Here is a 27,195-nt window from a genome sequence, read left to right as displayed (position 1 = left end):
ATAAGCACTTACCAATAGCTCATTTGGTCCTCACCACAACTGTTTGAAAATAGGTGCTGTGGTTGTATAATTTACCAGATTGTTCCCTGTCATAGGGAGAGAGGGAGAGAAACTAAGTGGTACAGTGGAGAGATCACTGGTCTTGGGGTCAGGAGGGCTGGTCTTGGAATCTGGCCTCAGGCTCTTGAAACTTCCTAGCTCTTGAGTGACCCTGGGCAAGTCACTTAAGGATAGCCTCATATCCAGGGGCATCTCCAGTCCTGATTCATATTTGACCAGTGGACCCAGATGGCTCTGGAGGAGAAAGTGAGGTTGGTGAGTTAGCAAAGCCCGCCTCACTCGAATCCAATTCATGTGCTTGTCATGGCATTGCTTCCCTGACCTCATGGCCTTCTTCAAGGACAAACATCATCATGGAGAGGAGGAAAGGGAGGGTCGTAGAAAAATGTGAAACTCAATTACCTTTGCGTGTAATTGGAAAAGTAAAACTAAATTAACAAAAAGAAAGCAGGTACTTTCATTTTCCCCATTTTACATTTAAGGAAACTGAGGCAGAGACGAAATGACCCGTCCAGAGAAAAACGCTCTCTTCTTAACTCTGCAATCTTTTAACCACATCATTCCTTTCAAACCACTCTCTCTCCAAAGTTACCAATTATCTCTTAATTGCCAAATTCAACGTCCTTTTCTCAATTCTCATCCTCCCTTGCAGCCTTTGACATTATTGAGGTTTACAATTTTTGTTCTCTATATACTTTTTTCTCTCTAGATCTTTGGGACACGTTTTCCTTGGATCTATCTACCCAATCCTCACTCTCCTTTACTGCATCTTTCCCCCCCCTTCTAACTACCAGTATCTCCTAGGCCTCTGTCAAGGACCCTGTTCTCTTTATGCTCTGGATGATTGCGCCTGGTGGTCTCACAGATTTTCACGGTTTCCATGATCATCTCTCTCTCTGCGTTGATCTATTTGTCCTGCCCCAATCTCTCTACTGACTGACCTCCAGCTTCTGAATGTCGATTGTCTATCAGACATCCTGAATTGGAAGCCTTGTAGATAATTTAAACTCAATCTCTTCAAAATGAAAGTCATTTCCCTTCCTCCACACGGCCCAACTTCGCCCCATCATCTCCAGGAAAAAATACAGAATCCTTAGTTGTTCAAAGGCCAGCTCCCCTTGTCTTCAGACAGTCGGTAGTTAACGTGTTTTAAATTTTTGTGGTCTTTTTTGATTATTAAGCGTCTGAGGTCCTCCTGACTGCAGGGCCGGTGCTCCGGCCGCCCCTCAGTTAACATGTGTTTTGCCCACGGGGTGGAGACGCGCCCGGGGTCTGCGGCCGCACTTGAACTCCGGACTGCAGGGGCAGCGCCCCCCCATACTGAGGTCTCTCCAGGGCCTCCCGGGGGGCCCGGGGGGCGGGGCGGGGCGGGGCCGGGGTCCTCCCTAAAGGGCGGCTCTGGGAGGAGCCTCCAGTGGGCGCTCCAGCTCCGGGCTCGGAGCGGGAAGATGAGCCTGGAGGTCGCCAGGATGCCCAGGGAGGACGGCCAGGTGGGCCACCTGGGAGGCCGGGGTCGCCCTTGCCCGCTGCTGCCCCGGCGCGCGCTTCGCTGTCGTCCCTCGAGGGCGGGGGCTTGCCTCACTGGAGCGGAGGACTTCGCTTTTGCCGCCCCGTACGGCGGCCCCTTGCCCCGAGGAAAGATGGCGCCGCCGAGGTTGGCTGCCCTCCCCCGCCATGGCGGCCCTCTTCCGGGAGCGGAAGGAGCGGGCCCGGGGGGGCGTGGCCGGGGCTCGGGGAGGCGCGCGCGCCCGCGCCCGTGGCGGAGGCGCGCCGCCCGCGCGGGGGGCGGGGCGCGGGGCGCAGGGCGCAGGCGCGGGGGGGGAAGCGGCGAGTAAGATGGAAGATGAGGAGGTCGCTGAGAGCTGGGAGGAGGCGGCCGACAGCGGGGTAAGGAGGAGCCGCCGGGCCGGGGCCGGGCCGGGCGGGAGCCGGCGCGAGGGGCGGCCCGGGGCCCGGGGCCGGGGCAGCGCCCCCCGGGGAGGGGCCCCCGCACGCCGGGCCGGGGCCGCCCAGGCCGCGGGCCCCGGAGCGCCTCGAAGGCCTCTTAAAGGGGCCGCGCTCCCTTTGCCCCGCCGCCGCTCCGGGGGCGCCCCCGGGCTGCGGGGGGCCGCCCTGGGCGCGGGGCCGCTGCCCTCGCCGCCCCTGCAGGCCCGGCCGCCCGCCCCGCCCCTGGAGGCCCCGTCCTAAACTTGGAGGGCCCGGCCCTGCCCCGCCGCGGGGCAGCGTGGGCGGGCGGGCACGCTCCGTGACCCGGCGTGGGGGCGCGCGTGGAAGCCCGGGCTCGGGGCGCCGCGGACCGGGGTGGGGGGGGGCAGCGCCGCGTGCTCGCGACCCCCGGGGCCGGGGCCGGGCGTGGACGGGAAGTGCCCGCGCTGGGGCGCCGGGGCGCGGGGGGAGGGGCCCGGAAGCCCGGCGGGGGGGGCGGCCACGTGAGGCCCCACGCGGACCCCGGCGCCCCGGGCCCTCGTGGGCCTCCCGGCGGGGCTGCGAGCGTGGCCGGGGCCGCGCGGCTCCGCACCCTCGCCCCTCCGTGTGCGCGGCGGGCCGGGCCGGGCCGGGGCCTCCTCGGCCGCGAGCTTCACCTTGTCCCTCGCGATCCGGGCCGTGGACTCTGCCCCGCCGCCCGCGCGCTGACATCACTTCCTCGGAGTCGGTCCGGAGCCGAAGGAGACCTGACATGTGGCTCAGCCCCCCTTCCTGGTGGGAGGATGGGAGCCCGAGACCGGCCCTCCCGCTCCTCTTCCTTCCCTCCTTTTTTGTTTGGGCCTGAGAGTGACTAAAGGGAGAGAGCTTGGACCGAACCGAGCCCTCTGGTTCCCCGGCTCCTGGACTGCAGACTCAGCCCGGACCGAGCACGTGGAGGCCTAGGGACTCCTCGCTGTCAGTTTGAGAAAGATCATGCGGACTCGAGACGGGGCCCCCAGATCCCTTCTTTCCCCTCTTTCCCCTCTTTCCCTTGGTCTTCCAGGGAGCAAACGGGGATCCACAGAGAAGTGAACTTGCTGGGGACTTGTAACAGTCACTGAGGCAGTACCCACCGGCCAAGCGCCCCCCAAGCGGGGGCAGTCTGAGTTATCTCCTGCCTTCAGGGAGTTCATAATGGCATGCACCGCTCTGTTAGAAAGCCCTGTTTCTATAGACTTCAGACCTGAAAGAGATCTCACAGCCGATTGATGGCCTCAAGTTAGATGAAGAAACTGAGACTTGGAGAGATTACTGCTCCAAGACCACAGAGCCCATTCTCTGACCCTCAATCCAGTTCTCTGTTACACAATTAGGCCTTCTGCCTTTTTTTCCACCCCCCTCAGTTTGTGTCCAGTCCTTTGTGACCCCATTTGGGGAGTTTTCTCAGCCATTTCCTTTTCCAGCTCATTTTACAGATGAGGAAACTGACGGAAACAGGATTAAATAACTTGCTTAGAATCACCCACCTGATATAAGTATCTAACGGGATTTGAACTCCAAGGAGCAGTCCTCCTGACCTCAGGTCTGGCACACTACTCAATGTGCCACCTAGATAAATCCCACAGTGAGACTTCAGGTTAAGCCCATTATACATCTGAAGGTAACAAAACTCAATTTTGCCCTGGCATCTTTGTCACCCATCTATAGACTCCTATTCCAGTGATAGCATGGATGCTTCTTTAGCAGGGCATCCAATTGCACTTGGTTTCCTCCTTATTTGCATTAGTCTATCCACCTTCCCAAACACATTAACTCAAAGTTTCTCAAGCTTCCTTATAATGAAGGGTGATCTAAGTTTAAAGGGTCTTAGATTTCCATCTCAGAGGGGACCTTTGAAAAATGGTCTAGTCTTAATTGCCTCATTTTTCAGATGAAGAATATGGGGCCCAGGAGAATGGTGACTTACCCAAGGTCCCACAGACGGTGAGTGGCAGTAACTAATCCTAGCTTTCTGATTGGAGCCTGACTGACTTCCTCGACAATCTATACAATGTTGCCAGAAAGTCATTTCCTTTCCTTTAATCTTTCTTTTCTCTCTATGGTGATTTATGTGGTAGGAACTCTTGTTAATGGTTATTGCATTGGGTAGTAGCATACCTTTGTTTGGGAGCATATGGAGGTGGGGCCTGGCCTGGTGAGGGAGGTACAGCTTGCCCTGGGGACATTTTGGAATGCTCTATTGCTTTGGTCTTGTGAAACAATTTTGGAGGTTGGCTAATCAGTCTTCCTTCTGTTTTTAACTCTTGACTTTTTGTGCTATAGAATGGGAAGTAGGTAGAGATGACCAGGCTTGCTTTGAAGCTTACAAATTGATTTACATATTTCCATTTGAACCTCTGTGCCATCCTCTAAATTCTGTAGTGTCTTCAGATTATGAACTTCCTGAAAGCTTGTCTTTTGCCTCTTCTTGAAACCCCAGTTCTTGACAGGTGCTTAATAAATGATTATTGAGTGATTATTTTACAGATAAAGAAACTGAGATTCATTGTCTTGCTTGTGCCGTATTGTAGCTTAGGACTGGTAAGAAATGAGATTCCCATGCTCAGGTATTTCTGACTTAATTCAACCATCACTGTCTTCCTTATGATGACTCCTCCAATCATCTTAAATCCTATTTTAACTGTTTTATGTTTTCGAAATTAATGCTTCTACCATCTAGGTGGTAAGTACAGAGCACTGCACCCTGGTCAGAATACCTCTGCCACATCTCATCTGTAAATTGGGGATAATAGACCATCAAATGAGATGATATTTGTAAGAACATTGAAAGCCTTAAAATGTTATAAAAGTGCTGTCTGCTGTTATGTGATTTGAATTTTCCCTTAGAGGCAATCAAATCTGATGGAGTAGATATGGGTTCCTGGAATGAAGAAACCTCAGCTTCAAATCTCACCCACAAACTGACCTGGGGCAGGTCATTTAACTCTTGGAGTCTCAGTTTTTATTTTTGGCCTTGTCTTTTATTATGAAGAAGATAATATACTCTAGCAGCACCTACTCACAGGGTTTGGGGGTCTATCCAATGTCTATAAAACTCTTTGTAAAGAGTAGACATGTCCTTTAGTTAATATTTTTTTTTCCTGGGTCTCTTCAGTCTCAGCCAGCCTTGGTATAAACTTAGATAATGTTTAGAACTGCAAGGGCCTTCCACCCCTCCAAATGGGGTTAAGTGGCTTGCCCAAGGACACACAGCTAGGTAATTAATTATTAAATGTCTGAGGCTGGATTTGAATTTAGGTACTCCTGACTCCTGGGCCAGTGCTCTATCTACTGCACCACCTAGTGGCCCCCCTCCATAGACTTCCAGACCTTCAGAGGTGGCAACCTGCTGAGCACCCCAGGCCATGTGGGTTTGAATCTGTGATTTCATTGATATTGAAACCTTCATCTATGGGGATCAGGAACTTGTCAATAAGCTATTTTACTATTGCCTGGGACACTGTAAGTGACTTACCCAGGGTCCCTCAGCCAATATGATTGAACCTAGATCTTTTTGAACTCCCTCACCACATTGTTCATTCATCCTGTGAACAGGGAGAGCTTCAATCTGCTTCTCAGTTACTGCTTCCCTTTTTCCCTGGTTTGGGGGGGGAGCATCTGAAGGTTATCAAAATAAGTAGAGCCTTCTTTGATGTGCCAGACCTTCAAAGACAAGTTCTTGGGCTGCTTTTCTTCTGTTTAAACAGCCCCTTTTCTTTCATCTCCTTGTTTCTTCCTAAGAACCATGCTTACTAATGTGTCAAGTCTCTGGGTGGATGTGACTGATTTGATTTTTCTAGGATTGAAGGATTTTAGTCTCAGAAGCATAGATCTAGGTCTTGAATAAATGTGAGGTAAAACGGGAAGATCTGAGGCACCCACAGGGTTTAGTTGACTTGCTCAAGTTAGTGGGTCCCCAAGCCAAGCCCTCCTCTACCTGTAAATCAAATCCTTTGCTGTTGGCTCCAAGCAGGCCACTTTGTAAAGGCCCTAGGGAATCAGTCAGAGGATGTAGGGAGGATCTTAGTGGAGAGGAGTGATCAGAATTTCCACATTTGAAACACAGAGGTCCCCTTTAACCTCTTTACCAGTGACCTATCCAGAAAGCAAACTAGGGATGGGAGCCACTGCTAACTTCTACACAGGAGCAGCACCTGGAAATTATAACTTAAACCGGTAAAGTGTAGGGACATAACCTAATCGGAAGCTTGAATTTATGCCATTTCCCTTCGGAAAAGTTAAGGAATCAGTTTGTTTTAATTATTCCTCTTTCAGAGCAATAACCTGAAACGTCCAACTTAGAAATCTCAGTCTATCCATCTGTTTTCTGGGCCTTTGGAATTCTCCTTCACTAATAGTGGCTCACGTTTCTTCTATTGCCTTTGTGTTCACAAAACATTTTTCTACAATGGCCCGAGGTCAGTCCTAGTGCAAATAGTATTTCCATTACACTGATGAGAAACTAAAATTATATTTGGATACTGGAAGCCTGGCTTTGAGAGATTCTTTCTGTTGATGGAATGGTTTTCACGTGGGCCTTGGCTAATTTTATCCCTTATAAATTTTTCCTAAACCATCTTCCCCAAGCTGCCACATCCTTAATCAAAGGGATGTTTAAGGAATATGACCTCTCATTACCAAAGAAACGCTCTTAAAAAAAAGAAACTCTGGTGGGGGTAGGGCAGGGAATGTTGGCAAAGGGTTTGAAAACCTGAGCTGGAACTGTTGCTGTAGACTCTCCAAATGGCCTTTGTTGGCTTAAGCAAATCTCAGTGTTGTGCAAACAAACAGCATTTGAGAGTTGGAAGTAATCTTTGTGACTGGGAAAGCAAGTCTAATCCAGGTTGATTTCTCTTGCTTTAGAAGATAGTTTACAGTTGTAAAAGATCCAGGCTGCAATTCCCATTGGGTCACTTGGTCATGCCAAGCCTACCAGCTCTGGTGAAGGCCGTTCTCGAGAGATAACTGAAGAACTTTTCCTGAGAGGGGCAGTTCACCTTTAGATGGTACTGGAAAGTTCACTATATTGGGGCAGATTTTGTTATTTCCATTTCAGAGATGTAAAACCCAGGCTTATCCAGGGGAAAGGATTTAATCCTGAAGCAGATTCTAAGCAATAGCGAATGGTGGAAAGTAGATCTCCCACCTTCTCCAAGCACATTACTTGCCTATTTTCCAGTTCAGGTGATAACTATGTAGCTAATGGGAAAGAGCTTTTTTTTAAGTGGAAAGAAGTTCAAACAGGTTTTCTGGAATAAGAACCCCAAGTTCATGCCTTCCCAAGTCCTCTCCATGAATGAGTAAGAATGAGGACCTGACTTGGTTGAGTCATTGTTTCAGGGCAATAAACTTTTGTGGCTGTTTTGGGATCCTAAGCTTAAAAGATCCTAGCTATTAAAATTAGAAAAGGACCAAGTGGGCCCTCATTGTCCAGGAGAGTGGCTATATGCACAAGGGCTTCTTGGGCAGAGCAGCTCTCCTGCTGTGGCAGCCAATACCTACTATCTCTGGGCAGAGACTGCAACTGCCTGTCTGACTCCCAACACCAAGCACAGGCCTTCTCCCCCATGTGGGAAGGGGCTATCCAATAAATGGTTGTTGACTCCCAGAGGAGGAAGTCAGCCTTCCAGGGAACTGATCCCACCAGCCACATCCTGGGGAAATCCCAAGCTGGATTTGGAGCCTGAAGTCCACTTCCAGCTGTATCCCTGAGCAAACCAACCACACACACACACACACACACACAGTCCGGATAGCTCTGGCCTTGTCTGTAGAATGGGTAGAATACAACGTGTAGTATTGGCATTTAATGACCCAATGTCAGTTATTGAGAAATTAAAAACAGACTTTATTTGGAACCCATCAGTGGCATGATGCCTCATGATTGTCCAAAGGCTGTGCAGGATTACCTTGCCTTTCTGGGCATGCTGTGTCTACCTCTGTCTGTGCCACTTCAGAGCTGCTTCTGTGAACTGAGTCTCGAGTAGTCATGCCAGTAATGTGACATTACAACTGGGGCATTCTGTACATTGCCTAATTCCTACATCATTATTCTTGGTTGTCTGTTTCGGAGATTGCCTCAACTGTGGTTGTTTCACTGACAACACCCCGCCGCCGCCACAACGGAGGGACCTGTTTGCTTTGTAAGGAAGGCTCTAGGGACCCTGCTTCTTCTCAGCCAGAAAGACTTGGACTTCTTTTTTGCCAACCCCTGTGATATCAGGAAAGGGGAGTCTCCCTGTTGGACAGGACTTCAGCTGCAAACTTCGCCGGAGCTCCTGGGGAAAGGGGGATTTCTTCGATCTGGTATTTTTGGTTCTTAAGAAACTCTGGCCAGGGAGACTGAGCCTGAAGGTCAGCCCCTGCCCTCAGTAAGTCTCTGTTGAGAGTTGGGGGGGGGGTGGCTAAGGGATTTTTCTACTTTGCTCTGCTTCTCTGACCCACACTTGATTCTTGCTAGGACAACTCCTATCTTGTTTAATAGTAAGTAATGTGATTTCGTTCTCCTGTCTTCAGTGTCTACATCAGGTCTACTGCTGCATGTGTTGGGATCTTCCCAGGCTTTTTGGGAGGAAGGCCCTTTTGACATTTTTGAGTTGTCTTCTTCATTCTCTTGGAGCAGAGCTTTGCATAATTGTTCATTGTGAATCTCCCATTCTTGGCCAGGTTGAGGACCCTCCTCTCCATGCCCACTCCCCTAACCTGAGTTCACACAGCCTCCTGACCTGCTTGGTCTACCTCTCCCATCAATGTTGTACTTAGAAACCTGATATGACTTCCTATTGCCAAATTAAGGACAAAATGAAGGGGCATTCAGGGCTTTTTGGGTCTGGCTGAAACTTCACTGTCCCCTCTGCTGTAATGAACTGTGACTTCATCTCTGTTACCTCAACCTATCTCTGGTGTCACTTCCTGTAAACCTTGCTCCACTCAGGTGAAAGGCTCCCCCTCTTTGGGTGTTTTGTGGTTGTAGGGCTGGACTGCTTTTCTGTAAGCATCTTGGGAGGAGGGCCTGTACGGGCCAGGTCTCTCTCCGGTGCCAGACACAGGATGGGCCATAGCCTATGGGGGCACCTGGGACTTGTTAATGTGGGATAGCACCATGCTCTTTGCACTGGTCCTTCTTCCCCCCCCCCCCCCAATAAGCTGCTGTTCCCCAGAATGAGGGTGCCATTTCCTGCATCCTCAAGGCTCAGTAGCACAACACAGGAAATAGCAGGCATTCCCTTGGAGGAAGAATGGTAAATACACACAGCCTGATGCTGCGTTTCTCAGGGCCCTTGGATCGCAGCCTCTTTCTGGGTAAGGACTATACTCTTATGGGACAGCTGCTTTTCTTAGGCCTCCAAAGAACCCTTCTTGTAGCTTGACTTCCCGCTGATTCCAAGATTTGTGTTATCCATCTGCCTCCTGTTCTTTTTCTACAGCCTACTCTAAGAAGGTCTCACTGAGTGGCCACTCACTTCCCAGACCTCTACCACCAACCCTTTGGCGTCTTCACCTTCCTGTTAATAAAATTGAAAACTGACTCTGCTTATATTCCCCCCCCTTTTTTTTGCAAGGCAATGGGGTGAAGTGACTTGCTCAAGGCCACACAGCTATTAAATGTCTGAGGCCAGATTTGAACTCGAGTACTCCTGCTCTAGCCACTGAGCCACCTAGCCGCCTTTATATTTCCCTTTGACCAGAGAATCAACAAGTTAAAAGCATTAGAATCCAAATGTCAACTTTTTGTTCTTTGTTGGAATGACTGACTGTCTTGTTTCCTTAAACTAAAATTGTAACCTGGAGAATAATTTAGTAAGTTATCCTGTAGGCAGACTATCTTGGGCTCACAGCTAATGGATTACAGCAGGGCCATTTGCTAATGAAATGGTGGCTTTCTTTCCTTTTAATAGGAGCTTACCCAGTCTCCTTTCCTATTGTCAATCTGCAGGTGCAACACTGGGATTTACTTCTTTGGGCAGAAAAAGAACCTTTTACTTCTATCAGAGGAGAGCAAAAGCACCCACTTTATACTTCCCCACCTGGGATTCTTCTAAATGTGGAACTTTCTATTTAATCGATTTTAAGTGAGTTGAAAACCTATGAACTGCAGACATTGGGGCAGGTAGTGAATTTCTATTTTTTTCCCTAGTCATTTTTATTTTAAAATATCTTCCCCCAGCTACATGCAAAAGGAAGTATGAATTTCAATTTCACTTGAATAGATCCAACTTTCATTTTGTGTAGTTCTTCCAGGGTGTCTCCCTTAAGAGACACAGCTGCTAATTATATTTTCCCTAGCCAATAAGGCTCTGCCCACTTTTGCCACTCACTGGGGGGAAAGAATCAGAAATGACCCCCTATACCTCCCTTTTTTCCTCTGGGAGCCATATACTGTTCCTTTGCAATCTCTACTATCTTGTTTGGTTCTTCTGGTCTGGAGCCAACCCTAAGCAGTCTGGCCCCAAGTTTTTGCTTGTTTGGAGGACCTTTGGAAATGAGGTCTACCATATTGAAATGAATTGGGCCTATCCTAAAGTGCTTTTCAGTATGATGGTTGCCTAGGCTGCCAGCTATCTGTCCCAGCATCTGTAAGGGAAAGAGAGAAGAGGACTAGGAGAATCAATTTATTTGCTGGATTAAATTTCCCCATTTGTTAATGAGGGGAGAAGGAAAGTTGAATTAAGTATTTCCCAAGGTATTGTATGGTTTGGAATTCATAAAAAATGTCTGAGTCTTATACTTTTCCAGAAATGGAAGGTGAAAGATATAACTACCTGTTTGTGTCTACAAACCATCTACCTTAGAAACTGACTGTAGTATACAAAGTACAGCAAAAGACTCCTAAAAGTTTACAAGACAAAACCTAAGAAAGGAGTCAGCATAAAAATCCATGACCTCATATTTACATTTGAAGGGCACAAATATGGTTGACAAAACGGAACTATATCAAGGAGGCAAATTTGACTTAGGAGGCATCACTGAGACTTGATAAGGGGACCTATGACTGTAGAAATTATTGAGGAATTGGTTGTTAAGGTGACAATTGAGGGTGAGGTGGGGAGGAACCATTCCCATCTTAGTATTGGGATAGAGAGGGAAGCTGTGAAGTCTTTAAATAGGTCTTGTTAGGTGTGTGTGTGTGTATGTGTGTGTCTAGGGGGTGGGAAATCAAACTTTTTTAATACAGCCAGGATCCCATAGCCTGAAGTTTTACAGATAAATGTCAGATCAGGAGGGATGGGAAGCTCTCATGAGTGAAATTTGGAAGTCATAATAAAGAGGGCCTGGTTCAGAGAACAGGAAAAGGTAGTAGAATTGCCTAAAGAGAGGAGTGTGGATGCACAGGAAGCTGTTTGTTTTGATGTTTTTTGTTTTTGACTTTTGCTAGGCAATGGGTCCAAAGTCACACAACTAGGTAATTATTAAGTGTCTGAGGCCAGATTTTGAACTCAGGTCCTCCTGACACCAGGGCCACTGCTCTATCCACTGTACCACCTAGCTGCCCCCTCAGCTGGGACTTTTAAAAAACACATGCAAAAATGGAAGCCAAATTTAGATTGGAATAGTGTTGAAAAGTTCCTGTGTTCAGATGAAATGGATGCTGAGACTTTTGAGGCAAGCTAAGGGTCAGAGCTTCAGGGAGAGGATCACCACTGCAATTGGATTGAGTGCTAGTCATTCATCCATAGGAGCTCTGACTCTTGTTTTCTTCTCTGCTAAGGGAAGAAATAAAAATGGTCAAAAGGAATTGATACTCTGAATAGGAAGTAGGAAGAAAATACTCAAGCTGCCCTTGTTCAGAAAGATGTTGTTTTGTCCTTTTGTTCTTCAGGGAGGTAATGCCTCATGATTAGCCGTGAATTGGATGGGGGGGGGGCAGGGAGGAGCCACTGTGTTAAGTCACCAGCCTCACTTTCTCCTCCAAGGCCATCTGGGTCTAGTGACCAGATATGAATATGGAGGACTGGAAATGGTGCAGATATGCTGCACTCAAGAGTTGAGTGACTTCCCCAAGGTCACACCTAGAAGGTGTTTGAAGGCCAGATTTGAACTTGGATTCTCCTGACTCCAGGACTGATGTGAGATTCACTGTACTTTGAAAGAACTGACTGGTCTTGTGGAGAATCAGAGGCATTGCAGGCTTGGAAAAGGCCGAATGTTGCCTGGATTATCAAAAAAAGGGAAGAGAAAGGGTCAGTAAACTCTAGGCCAGTGACTTTGGCATCTATTTCTGTTTTGCCCTAAAGGACAGAACCAGGCACACAGAAGTGCATTCTGCTGAAGAGCAGGTCACCACTGGTCCACCAGCTCTTTGTTGGATTTGAGGATGGTCTCTGGAGACTCTTCCAGCTCTCACTTCTGATTTTTATCCCCTGTGAAAGACATTCTCTTCAATGGTATCAAGTGGCAGTCATCTAGGAGGGCAGTTCATAAATTTGAATATTGGTGGGCTCAATCATTGTTGTTTTCAAAGAGAGCAAGCAGTTCATTTCCAGACCTTAAACCAGATGTCAATTTTAGCCTTTCAGACACTACTTACCATTGGGCTGAGGGTTTAACTGGGGAACTTTGCTCTCATTCCCTGATTTGGCTCCCAGGGAAAGTTCTGCCTCTCTGGCCAACCAGGCAAAGACATCCCTCTTTGTTTATTTTTTAATTGTGGACTGTGTGTCCCAAATAGTCTTTCCTTTTTGAGCAGATCAGGGAACTCTGGCAGCTCTCTCTCATGAAGAATTGAAGGAAGAGGGGTTCTATTGGTTTTTCATCTTCACAAATTCCTTGTCTGTTTAGATTCTTTGTGGCTGTATGATTTACTCCTTTGCAGTGCTTGCCTCAGGCAGGTGGGCTGGCCCAGCCTAATACTGGAAGACAAACACTAGTTACTTTGTTTTCTCTTCAGCAACCAATGTGGGAGGCCTGATAATACCAAGGAATAAAAGTGACACTGCTTGCTACAGTGATTTCAGGTAGATTTTTAAGCACAGATTCTGAAAGGAATATATGACTGATAGGAGATGAACGAAAAGTGTTCTCAGACTCCCAGGACAGCTTTATAGTAACTATATTTTATGTTACATATTATAATAACTAGAACCCCATTTCTCTTTGTCCAAGCCCACACCTTACTTTAGTAGCATTGAGGAAAATAAATTTTTGGTTTTTTTTTTTAGGATTCTCTAGGTAGACTATCATGTCATCTTCAGAGAATGAGCGTTTTCTCTCTCTTCCTTCCCAACTCTGATGCCTTCAATTTTTTTTTTCTTCTGTAATTGCTGAAGCTAACATTTCTAATACAATATTGAATAGTAGTGGTGAGAGTGAACATCCTTGTTGCACCCCTGATCTTAACTGGGAATGCCTCTAGCTTATCCCTCTTGCATATAATGCTTGTTGATGGTTTCATATAGATATTGCTTATGATCCCAAGGAACAATCCATTTATTCCTAGGCTTTCTAGTGTTTTTAGTAGGAATGGATACTATATTTTGGCAAATACTTTTTCGGCTCCATTGAGATCATCATATAATTTCTGTTAGGTTTATTATTGATATGGTCATAAACCTAACAGTTTTCCTAATATTGAACCAGCCCTGCATTCTAGGGATAAATCCTGCTTGGTCATAGTGTATTACCTTAGTGATAACTTCTGTAATTCACTTTGCTAAGATTTTATTTAATATTTTTGCAACCATATTCATTAGGGAAATAGGTCTGTAATTCTCTTTCCCTGTTTTAACTCTCCCTGGTTTAGGTATCAGTACCATATTGGTGTCATAGAAACAGACGGAGTTCCATCTTCATCTGTTTTTCCCCAAGAGTTCATATAGAATTGGAACCAGTTGTTCCTTAAATTGATAGAATTCACTTGTGAATCCAACTGGCTCTGGAGATTTTTTTCTTAGGGAGTTCAATGATAGTTTATTGAATTTCTTTTTCTGAGTTAGGGTTATTTAGGTATTTAATTTCCTCTTCATTTAACCTGGGCAACTTATATTTTTGTAAATACTCATCCATTTCACTTAGATTATCAAATTTAACGGAAAAAGAAATCTTCAAAACTGGACATCTCAGGAACCTATACTGCCTTAAATTCATAACATAATGCAAAGACCTGAAATGATACCCTATAGATTGAAGTGGGGGATGTTTTCTAGACCCCAGTAAGTCTGAGGCAGTAATGGAAAGTATGGCCATGGCCCTCAGCAAGGGATTAGAGAGAGCAGAATGGTATTAGACCGCTGGGTGTTCCTGTAGGGACAGGAACAGTCTGTGGGATCAGGACTCCACCTGGCAGATGGGAAGGTGGGGATGGCAGTAAACTCAGGAGAAACTATGGATGTGTCACTTGGGGTCTTTGGCTCCCCCTTGATACCTGGTTGGGAATCCCTGCTGACTAGTGTGGTGTTTTGAGGCACCTGGAGAGTGACTCTAGAACCAGACAAAGTAGGGGACCCTGAGCCAATTCCCTTAATGGATCTGAATCTCAGGAGGAGGGCAGACTGACTAATCTTTAAAGTCTCTCTTTAAGCTTTGTCTAAATTCTTTCATTTTAATTTAATGCCTCTGAGAAATTGCTATAGAATGTATTAGGGATGACCAGGCTATGTTTGCATCTCCCACACTCATCTTTCACCAGCCACCCCCTGGGATTGCAGGGTGTGGGAGGATGTGAGTTGTGCCTGGCCTGGTAAGAAAGCTATAAGAAGGGAAATTTTTTTTCCCTAAGAACACTACCAGCCTCCCTAAACCCATGAAAGGCCCATTTATGGAGTCAAGCCTGCCGATAATATAATATTGAGTGAGAAAGGGTATAATATGAATGATAAGGGACCTTAAAGCAGGGCAGGGTGAGGCCTTCCAACTGCTTTACTGATTGGAGATCAAGTCTCTTCAGGTTGCATGCTTGGACATGAAGGCAGCTAATTGATTTACTTTAAAAGGGAAAGAAACACTTAAAAAAAATTTGATCATGAACTCACCTGGGCCTTGCTTTCTTGTTGTCACTGGCAAGGAAGCAGTCTGCTTTGTAACTTAGTAATGAATCTGAGGAGCATCTAAGCAAGCATAGGCCTGTTTTAGACCGAACCAGGTTCCCTTTGAGATTTGTGGAGCAAGAGATGGGAGGGATCTGGCATAAAGCTAATGTTTTTTCTAAGCATCTTTGGGGTTAGCATCTTGATATCCAGGCAAAAAATGCACCAGATCCACTAGAAGAGTGATTGCTTGGCAAACAATCCAAGAATGAAAACTCACTAGCAGAGATTTGGAATGTGGTCCAGGAGATTTCTCTTCCCCCAAGGCTTTCTTTCTAAAAGAATTGCTAATTGTACCTTTACTATTTCTAATAGTCAGATTTGGTATTGAGGGAGGGTGTTAAGGAGGGTGATGGGGAATCTAGTATCTAAAGAGACCATAGATCGAAATATTGGTAGACTCTCACAATTTGGAGAATATTCAGAAGGTATCAACTGCTGAAATACAAGCTGTGAATGAATGACATTAAGCATTTCAGGAAATCGTTCCCCAAAATGAGACCGCTTTTGTGTGTCTGATAAGATAGTTGAAGGTTCCAGAAATGATATTAGATGTTAGAAGCACCTTGAAGTTAACTGTGCAGCTGTTTGTCTCAGTGGGACAATAAGATTAAAAAGAGAGAGAGAGAGCTGTCTCCAGCCTGGTAAAGCTGTTTGGGGACGCAGAAGTCCTGATCTGGGGAAACATAAAGTCTGAAGGATAATTTGTCTAATTATGCTATAAACCATATTTTTCCTATTAGTATAATTTGGGCCTCTCAGTTCCTTAACAAGTGATTCTGCAAGTTTATAAAATGAGAATCAGTTTATTATTCAGCACTAGTACCACTGGTTCTGGATCATAGTGAGCTAACTGTAGCCATAAGTCATCTGGCACAGAACTGTTGCTTGAGACTTGGATTCATCATTTACCAAGCAACTTTCTGATTTCACACGGGGATCCCCTAACTGGAGAATGCCTGTGTGTTAGTCTCTGCAAAGGCACAAATCCTTTTTATGGTTAGGAAAGAGGTATTCTGGCTTTACAGTCAGTCTCTTATGAATCATTTTTCCTAAGTGTGCTAGCTAGATAAATAAAACACATGATTGGACATGCAAAGGCCAGGATCTGTGAGGGCTCACAGCAAAGTTGAGGTACTCTGTAAAGCTATCTCTTCTAAATGAACCCTCCTTGCCTTTCCTCATTCCCCCCCCACACACACACACATGTGCACTCCCCAACTGCACCTGTTCTCTTTGCCATCTAGCTCTCTCTCTCCCCTTTCCCTCCACCTTCCTTTCTCAAGATTCCTTTGTTCCTTCCCCCAAGTTATGATGTGCTAACAGATGCTCAGGGGGCAAATATTGGCCTCTCTGTGACCAGGTCTTGTAAGGTCCTGTTTCCCACTCTTCTAAAGTCCATCTTTTCTCCAACATTGAAATCCAGGGAAATTATAGCTGTAGAGATGTTTAAAGCTGGTGACATTCCGCATGTGGCATGTGCTGGTGATGTTTTTTGTAAAATGGATTAACATTCAGGAGGTTGGTCTCTTGCCCTCTTGAGTGCTCTTAAGAGATCTGACAGCTTCCTGTAACTACCCAGGTTAAGTTAAACTATCCCTGGCATCTCGGAACTGGCATTTGGTTCCTTAGATGGCTTTTCTTTCTTTCAATACTAGGAAGCCATTTAATCCTACATCTCATAGTAACTTGTCTCACCTGAGCAGGGCTTCTATTTTTAGACAAAGTGAAGCTTTGGGGCAAAGGAGGGGAAAGGATATTTGGAGCCCAAATGAAATCTCTTTTCAAAATACTTTTTGTGCAACTTGGCAAAAAAAGGGATTTTGCAGGGAAGGATACCATTGATGATTAAATGGTAAAGACACAGAAAGGTTGTTCCCTGGGGCCTGGACCTCTTCTGCTCATTTGTTGTTGTTTGTCCTTCATTCTCAAAGAGGACCAGGACCTTAGGGAGGTGATGCCTTGATAGACAAGTGAATTGGAGTTAATGGGGGGGGGGGTTCATTTGGATGACAACTTCCATGGCCCTCAGCTTTTATGTAAAGATGACTCAAGACTAAAGCTACAGAATGAATGAGTCAAGATCCCAAGGCATCCTTCCTGGCTCTGTGACTTTAGGCAAGTCACTTAACTTCTCCGAGACTCTGCTTCCTTTGAAAGGAAAGGGGTGAGGTTATATGGTCTCTTGAGTTCTCTTTGAGCCCTGTGATTGTAGGCTTCCCAATAGATATAGACTTGAAAGGTATGGCTGAGTCAAGCTTGTGAAAATGATCTGGGACCCACTTTAGTATACTGCAAGCTCAAGAGGTCAGTGTTACAGTGCCCTGGCAGCCCAGAGAGCTGGTGTGTACTTTTGCATTAGCTGAGATTGGAATGTGAGGTGAGGTGATTTATGTGCCATCTGCCTCAATGAGACTCTTGTCAGACACAGTCTATTCACTCACTCCTGCTTGAGCATCACATTTTTGGGAAAGTTCTTAACAGATGGAATTTGTTCAGAGGAAGAGAACTAGAGATACTGCACCAGGAAAGAAAGAAGAGGTTTAGTGGGGATGGACCATGCTACTGCCTTGGTGAACTTGGCTGCCAATCACACAGAAGCAGGGACTGGACCAAATGGCTCGAGGAACAGTGAGGGATTGGAGAGGAGTTAGAGAGATTTCAAGTTTCTCCAAGGAAAAACTTTAAATGTTCTTTTCCTTCAAAGGGGAACTCTGTGCTGTGCTCCCCCCCCCAAGAATGAAATACATTTCCATCAGTCTACTTTTTATTTCCAAATGGCAAAAAGTATTTTTATTTTGTCATCTGAATAAGTGTTGATTCCTCAGGACTTGGCCTTTGGCATCTTTTGCAACTTAATTCATCAGGTTGTTGCACTGTGCCTTTCTCAGAAACATAGTTACCGCCCAAAAACTTTCTGATGTCCTTGTTTTTGACTGTAATGGCCTGTTGGATCAGGGCAGCTGAGTTTGGTACAAGTTCAATATCATTTCCCTCCAGTTACATGCAAAGATAATTTTTCAACATTCATCTTTTGAAAGATTTTGAGTTCCACAGTTTTCTGCCTCCCTTTCCCTTGTCCCCTGACAGTGAGTAATCTGATACGGGTTATAGATGTACAATCATGTTTAACATATTCAAGGAAAAACTTTTTAACAATTAAGAGATATGGCCCCAGGGATACAATGAAAGTACTGTACACAAAGGGAGGGTCATAGGTACTGAGTGTCAAACTGCTTCGCCCCCCCCCCCCCACCTTTGTTTCAGGGCTGGGAAGAGAGGAGGGATGCCCTCAGAAATGAAAGAAATGTCAGAATCACATTCCTCCAAAATGGAATGGGCTCCCTTGTGGCATGAGCAGGGGGACCTGTTCATTCTATGTGATTCTAATGATTGTACCATTCAGTTCCCTTAAGTTCTGGGCCAGTAACACTCGAAATGACAGCAGGGAGGCAAAGAACTCTGCAAGGCTGGTATACTAGTGTTGGCTGACATGGCTGAGGACTGCCTATATTATACACACCTGAGCTCAGTGTCTCTGGGAAGAGAATTAATCACCTTAAGGAATGAGTAGACTCCCCCCCCCCAAAACCATCAGCTTTTAAATTTGTGGTACCCCTGTAATTTTTCTGGGCCACTTTGTCCAAGACCCTAAGCCGGTTATCAGGAGGGGAGAGAGTTTCTTTGAGAGTCTTGGAGCATCATTATTTGGAAAGTTTTAGCTTCAACCATTCCTTTGAGCAGAGTTGTCAGGAATATCCTGGTTGAAAGGAATTCTTGGGATTGGTCCACTATGAACTGCTGTCCAGATACGTTAAAAGTACTGGGGGGGGGGTCATGGTGTACACACATACATGTGTACATACCTACATACACAGGGGTAATCTAAGCATTCTTACCTTTCCACTTGGCCACTCAGCAATGACTAGAATCAGTTTTCTACTAAATCAACTCAGGTGGTAGATCTCACATTCAAATATGATGGAGCTCTCCTGCTTGCCAGTCAAGCAGGGTCCGACTTGGCGTGGGATTGAATTTAAGAACCCTTTATTTCTTCTGGACCATGTTGTTTAACAAAAACTTGTCAAGGACCACATTTAGAGTTTAATATTTATGACTATAATGTAATCCATATTATCAATGAGTTTAAATAATAAAATTGTAATAATACCACATGAATGGGCTTTGAGGGCTGCATTCTGTCAGCCTCTTTACTACCAAATAGAGAGACAGGACTTGGTTCTGAAAGGAAGCTCTTGAGGGATGGAGGTCACAACTGGGTAAGATTGCTGTAGACAACCTTTTAGGGGACCTAGGGAGAAAGAGCTTCATCATTAGAAGATTCCATAAGCATCTTGGGGGCTATCTTTTGGTTAATGTACTAATAGCCCCTAGTCATCAAGAATTATCTGAAATAGGAAGTTCTCCAGTGGTAGTCTCTTCACTGGCTGCAACCTCTAGCCTCCTAGAGTTTATTGACCACAGAGACTCCTGCCATGTTTAATTTTATGGCTGACACTCGGCCTATATTATGCCAGTTGCCCAATGCTAGAAATTTCACTTCATTGATAATCTCTTTTCTCTTCCTCCCATAACCAGGCATTTGTCAAGTTGTCAACCTTTTCCCTTTCTCTCACATTAGTTTTTTCCTTTTTGTCACTAGTCTCATTAGAGTATAGCTTAGGCTTTCAGGTAACCCAGTTTTAGTTTCTTCCTCTAGTTTGATCAGTCCTTGGACAAAATATAAGGTCTTTGATCTCTCTACCTCACAAACCTCCCAAGGCTCCCCATAACCTAAGGGATAAAGTGTGAGCATCTCAGGTTGGCTCTAATCTCTGTTTTCCTTCTTATGTGGTAGGGACTCTTTCCTTTCACCTCCTCACTCTCCTGCCTGAGTTTGCTTTTCCTGTCATCTTCTTTCCAGCTCCATTGTTCCAATTCTACCTGTTTTCAATCCTATCTTTCCTTTGAGGCTTACCTCAAAAATGTCTTCCCCTTCCATGGAGCTTTCTACCATTCCACACCTGGATATGATTTACCTCCTTGAAGCCACTTAAATCTTTGTGTTGAAAAGAGTTCTTAATGTATTCCTTGATCATTTCAAGAGGAAGAATAGAGTCAAGAGAGACCTGGACTTGCTGGCTTTGATAGCTCTGGACTCTGGTTCAATTATTGAACCTCTCTGAATCTTGCCTTTCCTATCTGTAAGAGGGAAATAGCACTTAGACTGCCCACCTCACTGCTAGTTAGAGAATGAAAAAGATGATCTGCTTCGTTGTCCCTGGCCCCTTTAGCTGTCTTCTTCCACTTAGATGGTTGATGTTATTGTACTGACCTCTCTGCATTGATGGTCTAGTTCCAGGGACAAGTAAATTAATCGTACCACATGGTTCTGAGAGGAGTTAAGTGTCTAGCTCCCTGGGGATTGTTGGGAGTGGCATGAGAGCCAGGATTGTAAAAGGATTGAAAGGCATTGGAAAGAAAGTTGGGAAAAGAGGAGGGAGAGTCTTGGTTCTGGAGGAACTGTAAAGGCCAGTGACGGAGTTTGGGCCTTGAAGGAGCAGGCCAGCAGGGAAGCATTCATTATTGGCTCTTGAGTGGACAGGTGACTGAGTGTGTGAACCTTGTCTTAGCAGATTGCCCTAGTGACTGCAAACTGGACTGGAATGGTGAGAGCTTTACTAAAAGTACCTGGGGGCTAGGTAGGTTCTCTGCTATTTTGACCCCTCCTTCCTCCCTGCTCCCTAGATACTCAATGACCTAAAGGTTCCCCCAGCTCCACCCCTCCTGCAAGAGATCTTCATCCAAATGTCCCCAAATGAGAAGGCTTTTTCTTGCATTTTATGAATTTCAACTTCAAGGATTTTGTGCTCTGGTTCAACCAGTAAACACTGGGGCTTCTCTCTGTGTGAATAATTGATGGTCCCTGGGAGTACTTGCATTTTAAAAGGCAGCTTTTGTTTAACTAAATGAATCTCTGCTGAGAATTTCTGCCAGCTCCTGGGGACTGGATTCAGTTTTGAGCCAGAGGGGCAAGATGGGTGTTTGTTTTTGTTTTGGGGAGGGGGAAGTGCTATTTTCTAAAATAGAATTTCATTCCCCAGTCATGGTTTCCATTTTTAAGCTTTTGTGAAAAATGAGATCATCTTTTTAATCAAGTCTTGCCTCCTGGAACATCCAGATTAGTGGTACTTAAGAATCTTTTTTTATACATCTTTTTTCCTACAAGAGTGGAAAAGAGGGTTAGATTTGGAGTCAGGAGACCCCAGTTCACATTTGATGACCACATGACTCTAGACAAGTAATAGAATCTTTGAGACTCAGTTTCCTCTAGTAAAATGCAAAGCCCACTATTTGCACTACCTGTCACTCAGGGTTGTGAAAAATGCATTTTGTCAACCTTTAAGCATTGTAGAAATATGTAGAAACTAGGTGAGATTCCCTGGGGGTCCAGAGAGAATGGTTTTGTGCAGTTTCTCTTTTCTGGTGGGAGCTCAGGGGTACCTATTGTTCTCCTGCTTGGCCTGCTATCCAGTCTGGGCACCTGGGCCAAGGCCCCTGCCAGGGCTTCAGTGATGTCTCCCTTGGGTGATCCTAATTTAGGTCACCTCAGCAACTAGTGGAGCTTCTAGCCAGATGATAGTGGACCTGACAGTACTTGACAATGTCCTAGATTCTTTTTAAAAATTAAATTTTATTTGAGAGATCTGTTTCTTCCACTTTTTATATACATTTTTTCCCTCTAGGAAATAGACAGACGGTTGGAAAAAAAACTGAAGATCACCCAAAAGGAGAGGTAAGACTACTCTCTGCTCCAGAGGATCCTTGCTCTCTTGTATTTGAGAGTTTGGGCAGTCATTGCTATTTTTTAGTTGACCTTAAGGTTTAGACTCTAAAGAATGAACCCTTCCCTTGAGCTAGAAAATAGGCACTGGGGACATCTAGGCAAGTTACTCCACAGGCTTCCTGGAGGATCTTTAGATGACTTCTAAGAATAAGTGTGTTCCCCATCAGGACAGAGTTCAAAGTTAGAGTGGGAGGACAGTCTTCCAGATAAGGGAAATAAGACGCCAGCCTGTGATTCTGGTTTGCTTCTGTGCCCTAGCTAAGTCAGGAGAATGCAGCCCAGGGCTGGTCTCCAGTTGGGGAGTGGGCCACAGTCATTCTCCAAAGAAGCTCTGTCTGGGATGGTCAGCGCTGCCTCTGCTCTAGCTCTCCTGGCTTCCCACTTCCTTGATCAGACTCCTGGCTCCAGGTCTGTCTGTTTGCTCGTCATGGTGACCGCGCACCACCTCTTCCATTACAGAATGGTTTTCCATGTCATCCCCATGCTTGTTCCAACTCAGCTATGGCAGCAGCTGCCCTCCAGTCCCCACCCCTTCCAGCAGCCAGTGTGCTCTGCTCTAGAAATAGATTACCCCGATGCCAATTTGGTTCTGGTAGAGCCAGCAAACTGTTGTTGGGGGAGTCTTGGTGGGCATTTGGGGTTATCTATGCCTCTGAAGAATTTCATCCTTTTGCCTTGAACCCCTTCCCACTCGCTTGTCTCTTCCCTGCCTGTGGTGTGGCTAGGCCCCTCTCTTTTGGAGAGGAGTGGGGGTGGAGTGGGGCATTTTGTTGATGGTTCCAGATGTGGGCCTTGTTGTAGAGGAGGCTACTTCCCCAGGCCCCGCCGCTGTCCAGCTGGAGTGGGCAGCCGAGAGGTCCTCTTAGCCTCTTTGGGGGTCTGCCAACCAAGGAGCATAAGCCCTGTTCCCCACAAGCCTTTGGGTCTTTTTTCAGTCCCACCAGGAATCTTTTGTAGGTCCCTTGTAGCCTGGGGGCAGTTTCAGCCTTTTCAGATCTCACAAGTGGGGGGGAGGTACTGCCATGCTGAGGTGTTGTGTTCTTGCAGGATGGCCATGGTCCTCTCTGAGCAAGGAAGCTGGGATTCTTGTTGGAACAGACTTGCTCAGAGAGCTGTGTTCAGGATGTGCATTTTGTAGCTTTGGGGAGGGGGGGTGAACTGAGCAATCATGAAATCACAGAATTTTAAAGTTGAGAGGGGTCTCTGTGGCCATCTAGTCCAACTCATACCTCAAAGAATCCCTGCCACCCCATGCTTGCCAAGTGGTCATCCAGCCTTTGCTTGAAGACCCACCCCAGGAGGGGGCACCTCCTGCCTCCCGAGACAGCCCATTGGATACCTTGAATCAGGAGGAAATTTTTTATTTAGATTAAGTCTAAATTTGTCTCTTTACCATTTCTATTTATTGCTCTTAGTACAACTTTGGGGCCAGATGTCCTAGAGGAGGCAGAGGCAATGTGGGGAAGCCTCTTGTTGTCCTATCCTGGGTTGAATTTCCTTGGAAGGGATCGGGGCTTTAGCCTCTAAAAGCAGCTTCATATGTCTTGGCTGAGTGTTGGCTTGCTATTTGGGGCAGGACCATTTGGTGGTTTGCTCCTTCTCTGAAGCCTGGGCATGGATGTTAGTACCTGGGGCACTTTGGGAATGTCGAGTTACACATGGTGCTGAACTCTTTTGTCCTATAAGAATTTTGAGGCCACCTTTGCTTTCTCCATCAGCAGGAAATCTACGTCTCCTCCCAAAGTGCCCATCGTTATTCAGGACGATAGCCTTCCCTCAGGACCCCCTCCTCAAATAAGGATCCTCAAGAGGCCTACGAGCAACGGGGTTGTCAGTAGCCCCAACTCTACCAGCAGGCCAGCCCTCCCTGTGAAGTCCTTGGCCCAGCGCGAGGCTGAATACGCCGAGGCCCGCAAGCGGATCCTCGGTAGTGCCAGCCCTGAGGAAGAACAAGAGAAGCCCATACTTGACAGGTGAGCTTGGTCAGCAGGTCCTAGTGGGGCTGTCTTGGTCCACTGCTCCCTCCAGCTCATCCTTTCTGGGGAGCCTGAGAGTCACCTCTGGATCTGGACAAAGTCCTGCCTGCCCACCCCACCCCTAGCTTCAGTTTCTTTTCTATAAAATGAAGATTGAAATCAGGAATTTCTTGGGCCCTTTCAGCACTAAAAACCTGACATGTTGAAGCTGAAAGAGGAAGGGGTTTGTCTGGAGTTATAGAGCAGCACCGTCAGGATCTCAAGTTTTCTGATGTGAGCCTAAACCTAGACAGCCTGCAAGGTTTAGGGTCATGAAATAAAAATTCCCTTTTACTGAGTGTATTATGGTTTGGTTGGTCACAGACTCATCTTGGGCCTTGCCAGCCCTGATGCGATGGGTACCTCTGGCTTTCAGCAGTGTCATCTCGGAAAGGTCAGGGGCTCCCACCCTTAATTCTCTTACCTCTGTGTCTGTCCCTGACCCATAAACCCTTGAAATCATTGCTGTTTCTTGACTGTTATCTGGAAAGATGCACCTGGGGAGTAAGTCTTCCCCTAAGCTTTGAAAGGGTCTGACTGGGGGGGGCCACTTGGCCCCAGCCAACCAGCTCCAGCACATCCTACTCAAGAATCTTGGGGAAGATGCTTTGTGTTATACTTGCTATGACCTCTTGGTGATTTTATGGGCTTTGCATATCTTCCCCTTGAGTTTCATTTCCTCAGAGGCTTCATCTATCTTTGTGCTGAAGTGGTTCAGGTTTCTACCTTGGGGTAGGCGTTCTGTTACCTCCTGGGGCAGAGCTTGACTGCCTTTGTCATTAAGACCTATCTGGATCTCATTTCAGTCCTTAGGAAAATGTTCTGGGCCCTTGTCAAGACCAGACTGTCTTGGTCAGTGCATGAGGGCAGACAGGATGCCTTTTAGGGGTGTCATGCCTAACCCTGTACACAGTGGTGACTAGAAGTGGAGGCACCAAGCCTGGAAAGCCATGAACTAGGCAGGGAGTAGGAAAGGCAGGGTCAAAGTCAAATGACCTAGAGGACCCCTCCATCTCTTGGCAGTAGTTGAGACCTCCAGATCTTGGGGGTCTCAAGCTGCCAAGGACCAGCATGGCCTAGTAATACTACAAATCTTAGTGGGAGAAAGGGTTTGGATTTGAGGGAAGGAGGGAGGGAGATACGAAGAGATAGAGGAGGAGGAGATAGGAAATGTCGGGGGAGGGGAAGGAGGCAGTTGAGAGAGCCAGGGGCCCTGGAGGACACGGGCACTAGAAATGACCTCTATTTTTATCTGTTGTTTTAGGCCGACCAGGATCTCCCAGCCCGAAGATAACAGACAGCCCAATAATGTGATCAGGCAGCCCCTGGGTCCTGATGGTTCACAAGGCTTCAAGCAGCGCAGATAAATGTGGGTGCGAGAGGATGCTGCCACCGCTGCCCCCGCCACCACCAGGGTCGTCCGCCACGGGTTGCACTGCCGTGGCGGACAGCTGGACTTGAGCAGAGGGAACGACCTGATTTACTTGCACTGTGATCCCCTTTGCTCTGCCCACTGTGACCTTGAACCCCATGCACTGTGACCCCCCCAACCCCCTCCTCCCACTGTGATTGGCACATCGACAAGGGCTGTCCCAAGTCGCTGTAAAAGGAGAAGGTGGGGGCATGAGGTGGGTAGGGGGGCCCACCGAGGACTCATAGCAGAGAGTCAGATGGTGCCACTTGGGGTGAAGCCAGTGCCAGCAATAACAGTTTATCATGCTCATTAATTTGGGATTTCAAAACACAAATGGGAACTCCCCCAAACGTGCATGTCTTCATCATTTAAATAGCAAGTTCCATTTGAAAGGATCGTTTTTCTTTTTTTTTCTCCCCTTTCTTTTCTTTTCCTTTTTTTTTTGTTTCAGAGTCTGATTTGCAAGGAAAAAGTGCATGGGAAGGGTTTTAGCTGTTAAATGAATTTTTGTTTTAATTGAGAAGGGTAGTTAATAGTCTTCTAAAATGTTTCAATGAATTTGCAGAAACATTAACAGATAGGATTTTGGCAAGCTTCGCTTCTTGTTCTCTATTCCTATTGCTGCCACCAGGAGGGATGGGGCCAGTCCCCAGCTGAGCCTTGTCTCGTGGGGGCCCTTTAGTGAGACCAGGCCAGAGCACTGGGGCTGGCAGGAGGCATCACTAGTGTTTATGGAGGTGGTGAAAGCAGACAAACTTTCCTCCCCAGTCTCCTCACCCCAACCTTCAGGTGGACTCTTTACAGCCAAGAGTTCAGGGGGTGGGGAGGGAGACCTGTCACAGTCAGGTTTACAAACAAGGAAAACTAGATTTATTCAGTATTTTGATTTCTTATCCAAGGAAAACATGGGAACGAGTCTGGTTCTAAGGCCTCTGCTGAGAAGCCATCTGTACAGTGTTGTCAGAGGGTAGCTCAATTTCCCAGCGACAAGGTTTGAACTCTGAGGAGCCTGAGGCCCACTATTGCCCAGCTTATGGTTCCAGTCCAGAGCTGAAGCTGGCATGTCTCCTTCTAGGAGTCATTGCCCCTGGGGACTTGCCATACCAAGTAGCATTTGGAAAGAAGCCTCCGATTGTGCATTGGTGGGTGATGACAGACTGGTTCCCCTAGTTCAAAGCTCCAGTGTTCACTCACCTTGACTTAGATGCCCAGCCTTCCAAAGCAGGGATCTGGAGGGGAGGGTATCTTATACCCATCTGGATTCTGGAAATTCAGCTCAGGCCTCTTAACCCCAGGGCCGAGGGAGCCAGTGTTGCCGAAAATGGCTTCCTCTGGGCTCTGCGGGTGTCCGTGCTGCCTGTCCACTGTGGAAATGTCTGCCTTTCTTCTCAGTCCTTGTCTCCTTTTCCTCTACTGCACTGATTCTTCCTATGACTTAGTTAATAGCCAATTCCCGCTTCTGATTTTAACCCACAATTTCCAGGGGATTGGGAGATGGTTGCATTTCACAGGTAGCACCCGTGCACTGCAAAGCCATATTTAAAACCCAGTGCGGCAGGTGGAGTTTGCCCCCAGGGCTGAGCCTTGCCTTGGTTCGGTGATGGCCTGTCTGCCAGCTCTCCTGTTCTGTCTTATCCTGCCCTGCCCTGCTCTGGGGTCAGGCCCAGCAGGGGGAAGGGGCTACAAGTGGGAGACAGCCTGCTGCTCTTGGCGGTTACTGCCCGGCCCAAAGCCCAGGGTCTTGGGGGTTGACTCTGAGGAGGAGTGGTGCCACAGTAAGTGAAAGGGACATGACTGCCATCAGCCCAGAAAATGGTGGCATCAGCTTCCCTCCCTTCCCAGGGAATTACCTTCAGGAGTGACAGGAGGGAAGGGAGGCCTGCTCTCCTTGGC

General features: G+C 46.8%; 1 protein-coding gene across 16 annotated transcripts; it reads left to right on the top strand.

Annotated features, from left to right (window-relative positions):
• The first annotated feature begins 1,475 nt into the window (after positions 1-1,475).
• Positions 1,476-25,697, top strand: SZRD1 (SUZ RNA binding domain containing 1). 16 transcript variants are annotated; one of them, XM_074218325.1, is made up of 6 exons: positions 1,912-1,947; positions 3,896-3,948; positions 21,773-21,822; positions 22,132-22,281; positions 23,592-23,846; positions 25,153-25,697. In XM_074218325.1, exons 4-6 carry the CDS (start codon positions 22,145-22,147, stop codon positions 25,253-25,255), a joined length of 495 nt encoding a protein of 164 aa, XP_074074426.1. In that variant the 5' UTR covers positions 1,912-1,947; positions 3,896-3,948; positions 21,773-21,822; positions 22,132-22,144; the 3' UTR covers positions 25,256-25,697. The 16 variants fall into 16 exon arrangements, with proteins under 16 accessions (XP_074074434.1, XP_074074432.1, XP_074074433.1 ...); XM_074218324.1 differs by lacking the exon at positions 3,896-3,948 and adding an exon at positions 9,941-10,076 and having other exon boundaries at positions 1,931-1,947; XM_074218323.1 differs by lacking the exon at positions 1,912-1,947 and adding an exon at positions 9,941-10,076 and having other exon boundaries at positions 3,931-3,948.
• The last annotated feature ends 1,498 nt before the right edge of the window (positions 25,698-27,195 follow it).

The sequence above is a fragment of the Macrotis lagotis genome, chromosome 1, assembly GCF_037893015.1.
Source record: "Macrotis lagotis isolate mMagLag1 chromosome 1, bilby.v1.9.chrom.fasta, whole genome shotgun sequence".
In the NCBI taxonomy this organism is placed as follows: domain Eukaryota; kingdom Metazoa; phylum Chordata; class Mammalia; order Peramelemorphia; family Peramelidae; genus Macrotis; species Macrotis lagotis.
The sequence above is the reverse complement of the archived record's forward strand: the minus strand, read 5'-3'. Positions and strand labels throughout refer to the sequence as shown.

Excerpts from the sequence above, each read along its gene's own strand:
- SZRD1 (XM_074218325.1), top strand. The coding sequence starts at position 22,145 with ATGCAGCCCAGGGCTGGTCTCCAGTTGGGGAGTGGGCCACAGTCATTC. Across the intron at positions 22,282-23,591 it reads GATCAGACTCCTGGCTCCAG|CAGGAAATCTACGTCTCCTC; the intron begins GTCTGTCTGTTT and ends TTTCTCCATCAG. Across the intron at positions 23,847-25,152 it reads GAGAAGCCCATACTTGACAG|GCCGACCAGGATCTCCCAGC; the intron begins GTGAGCTTGGTC and ends CTGTTGTTTTAG.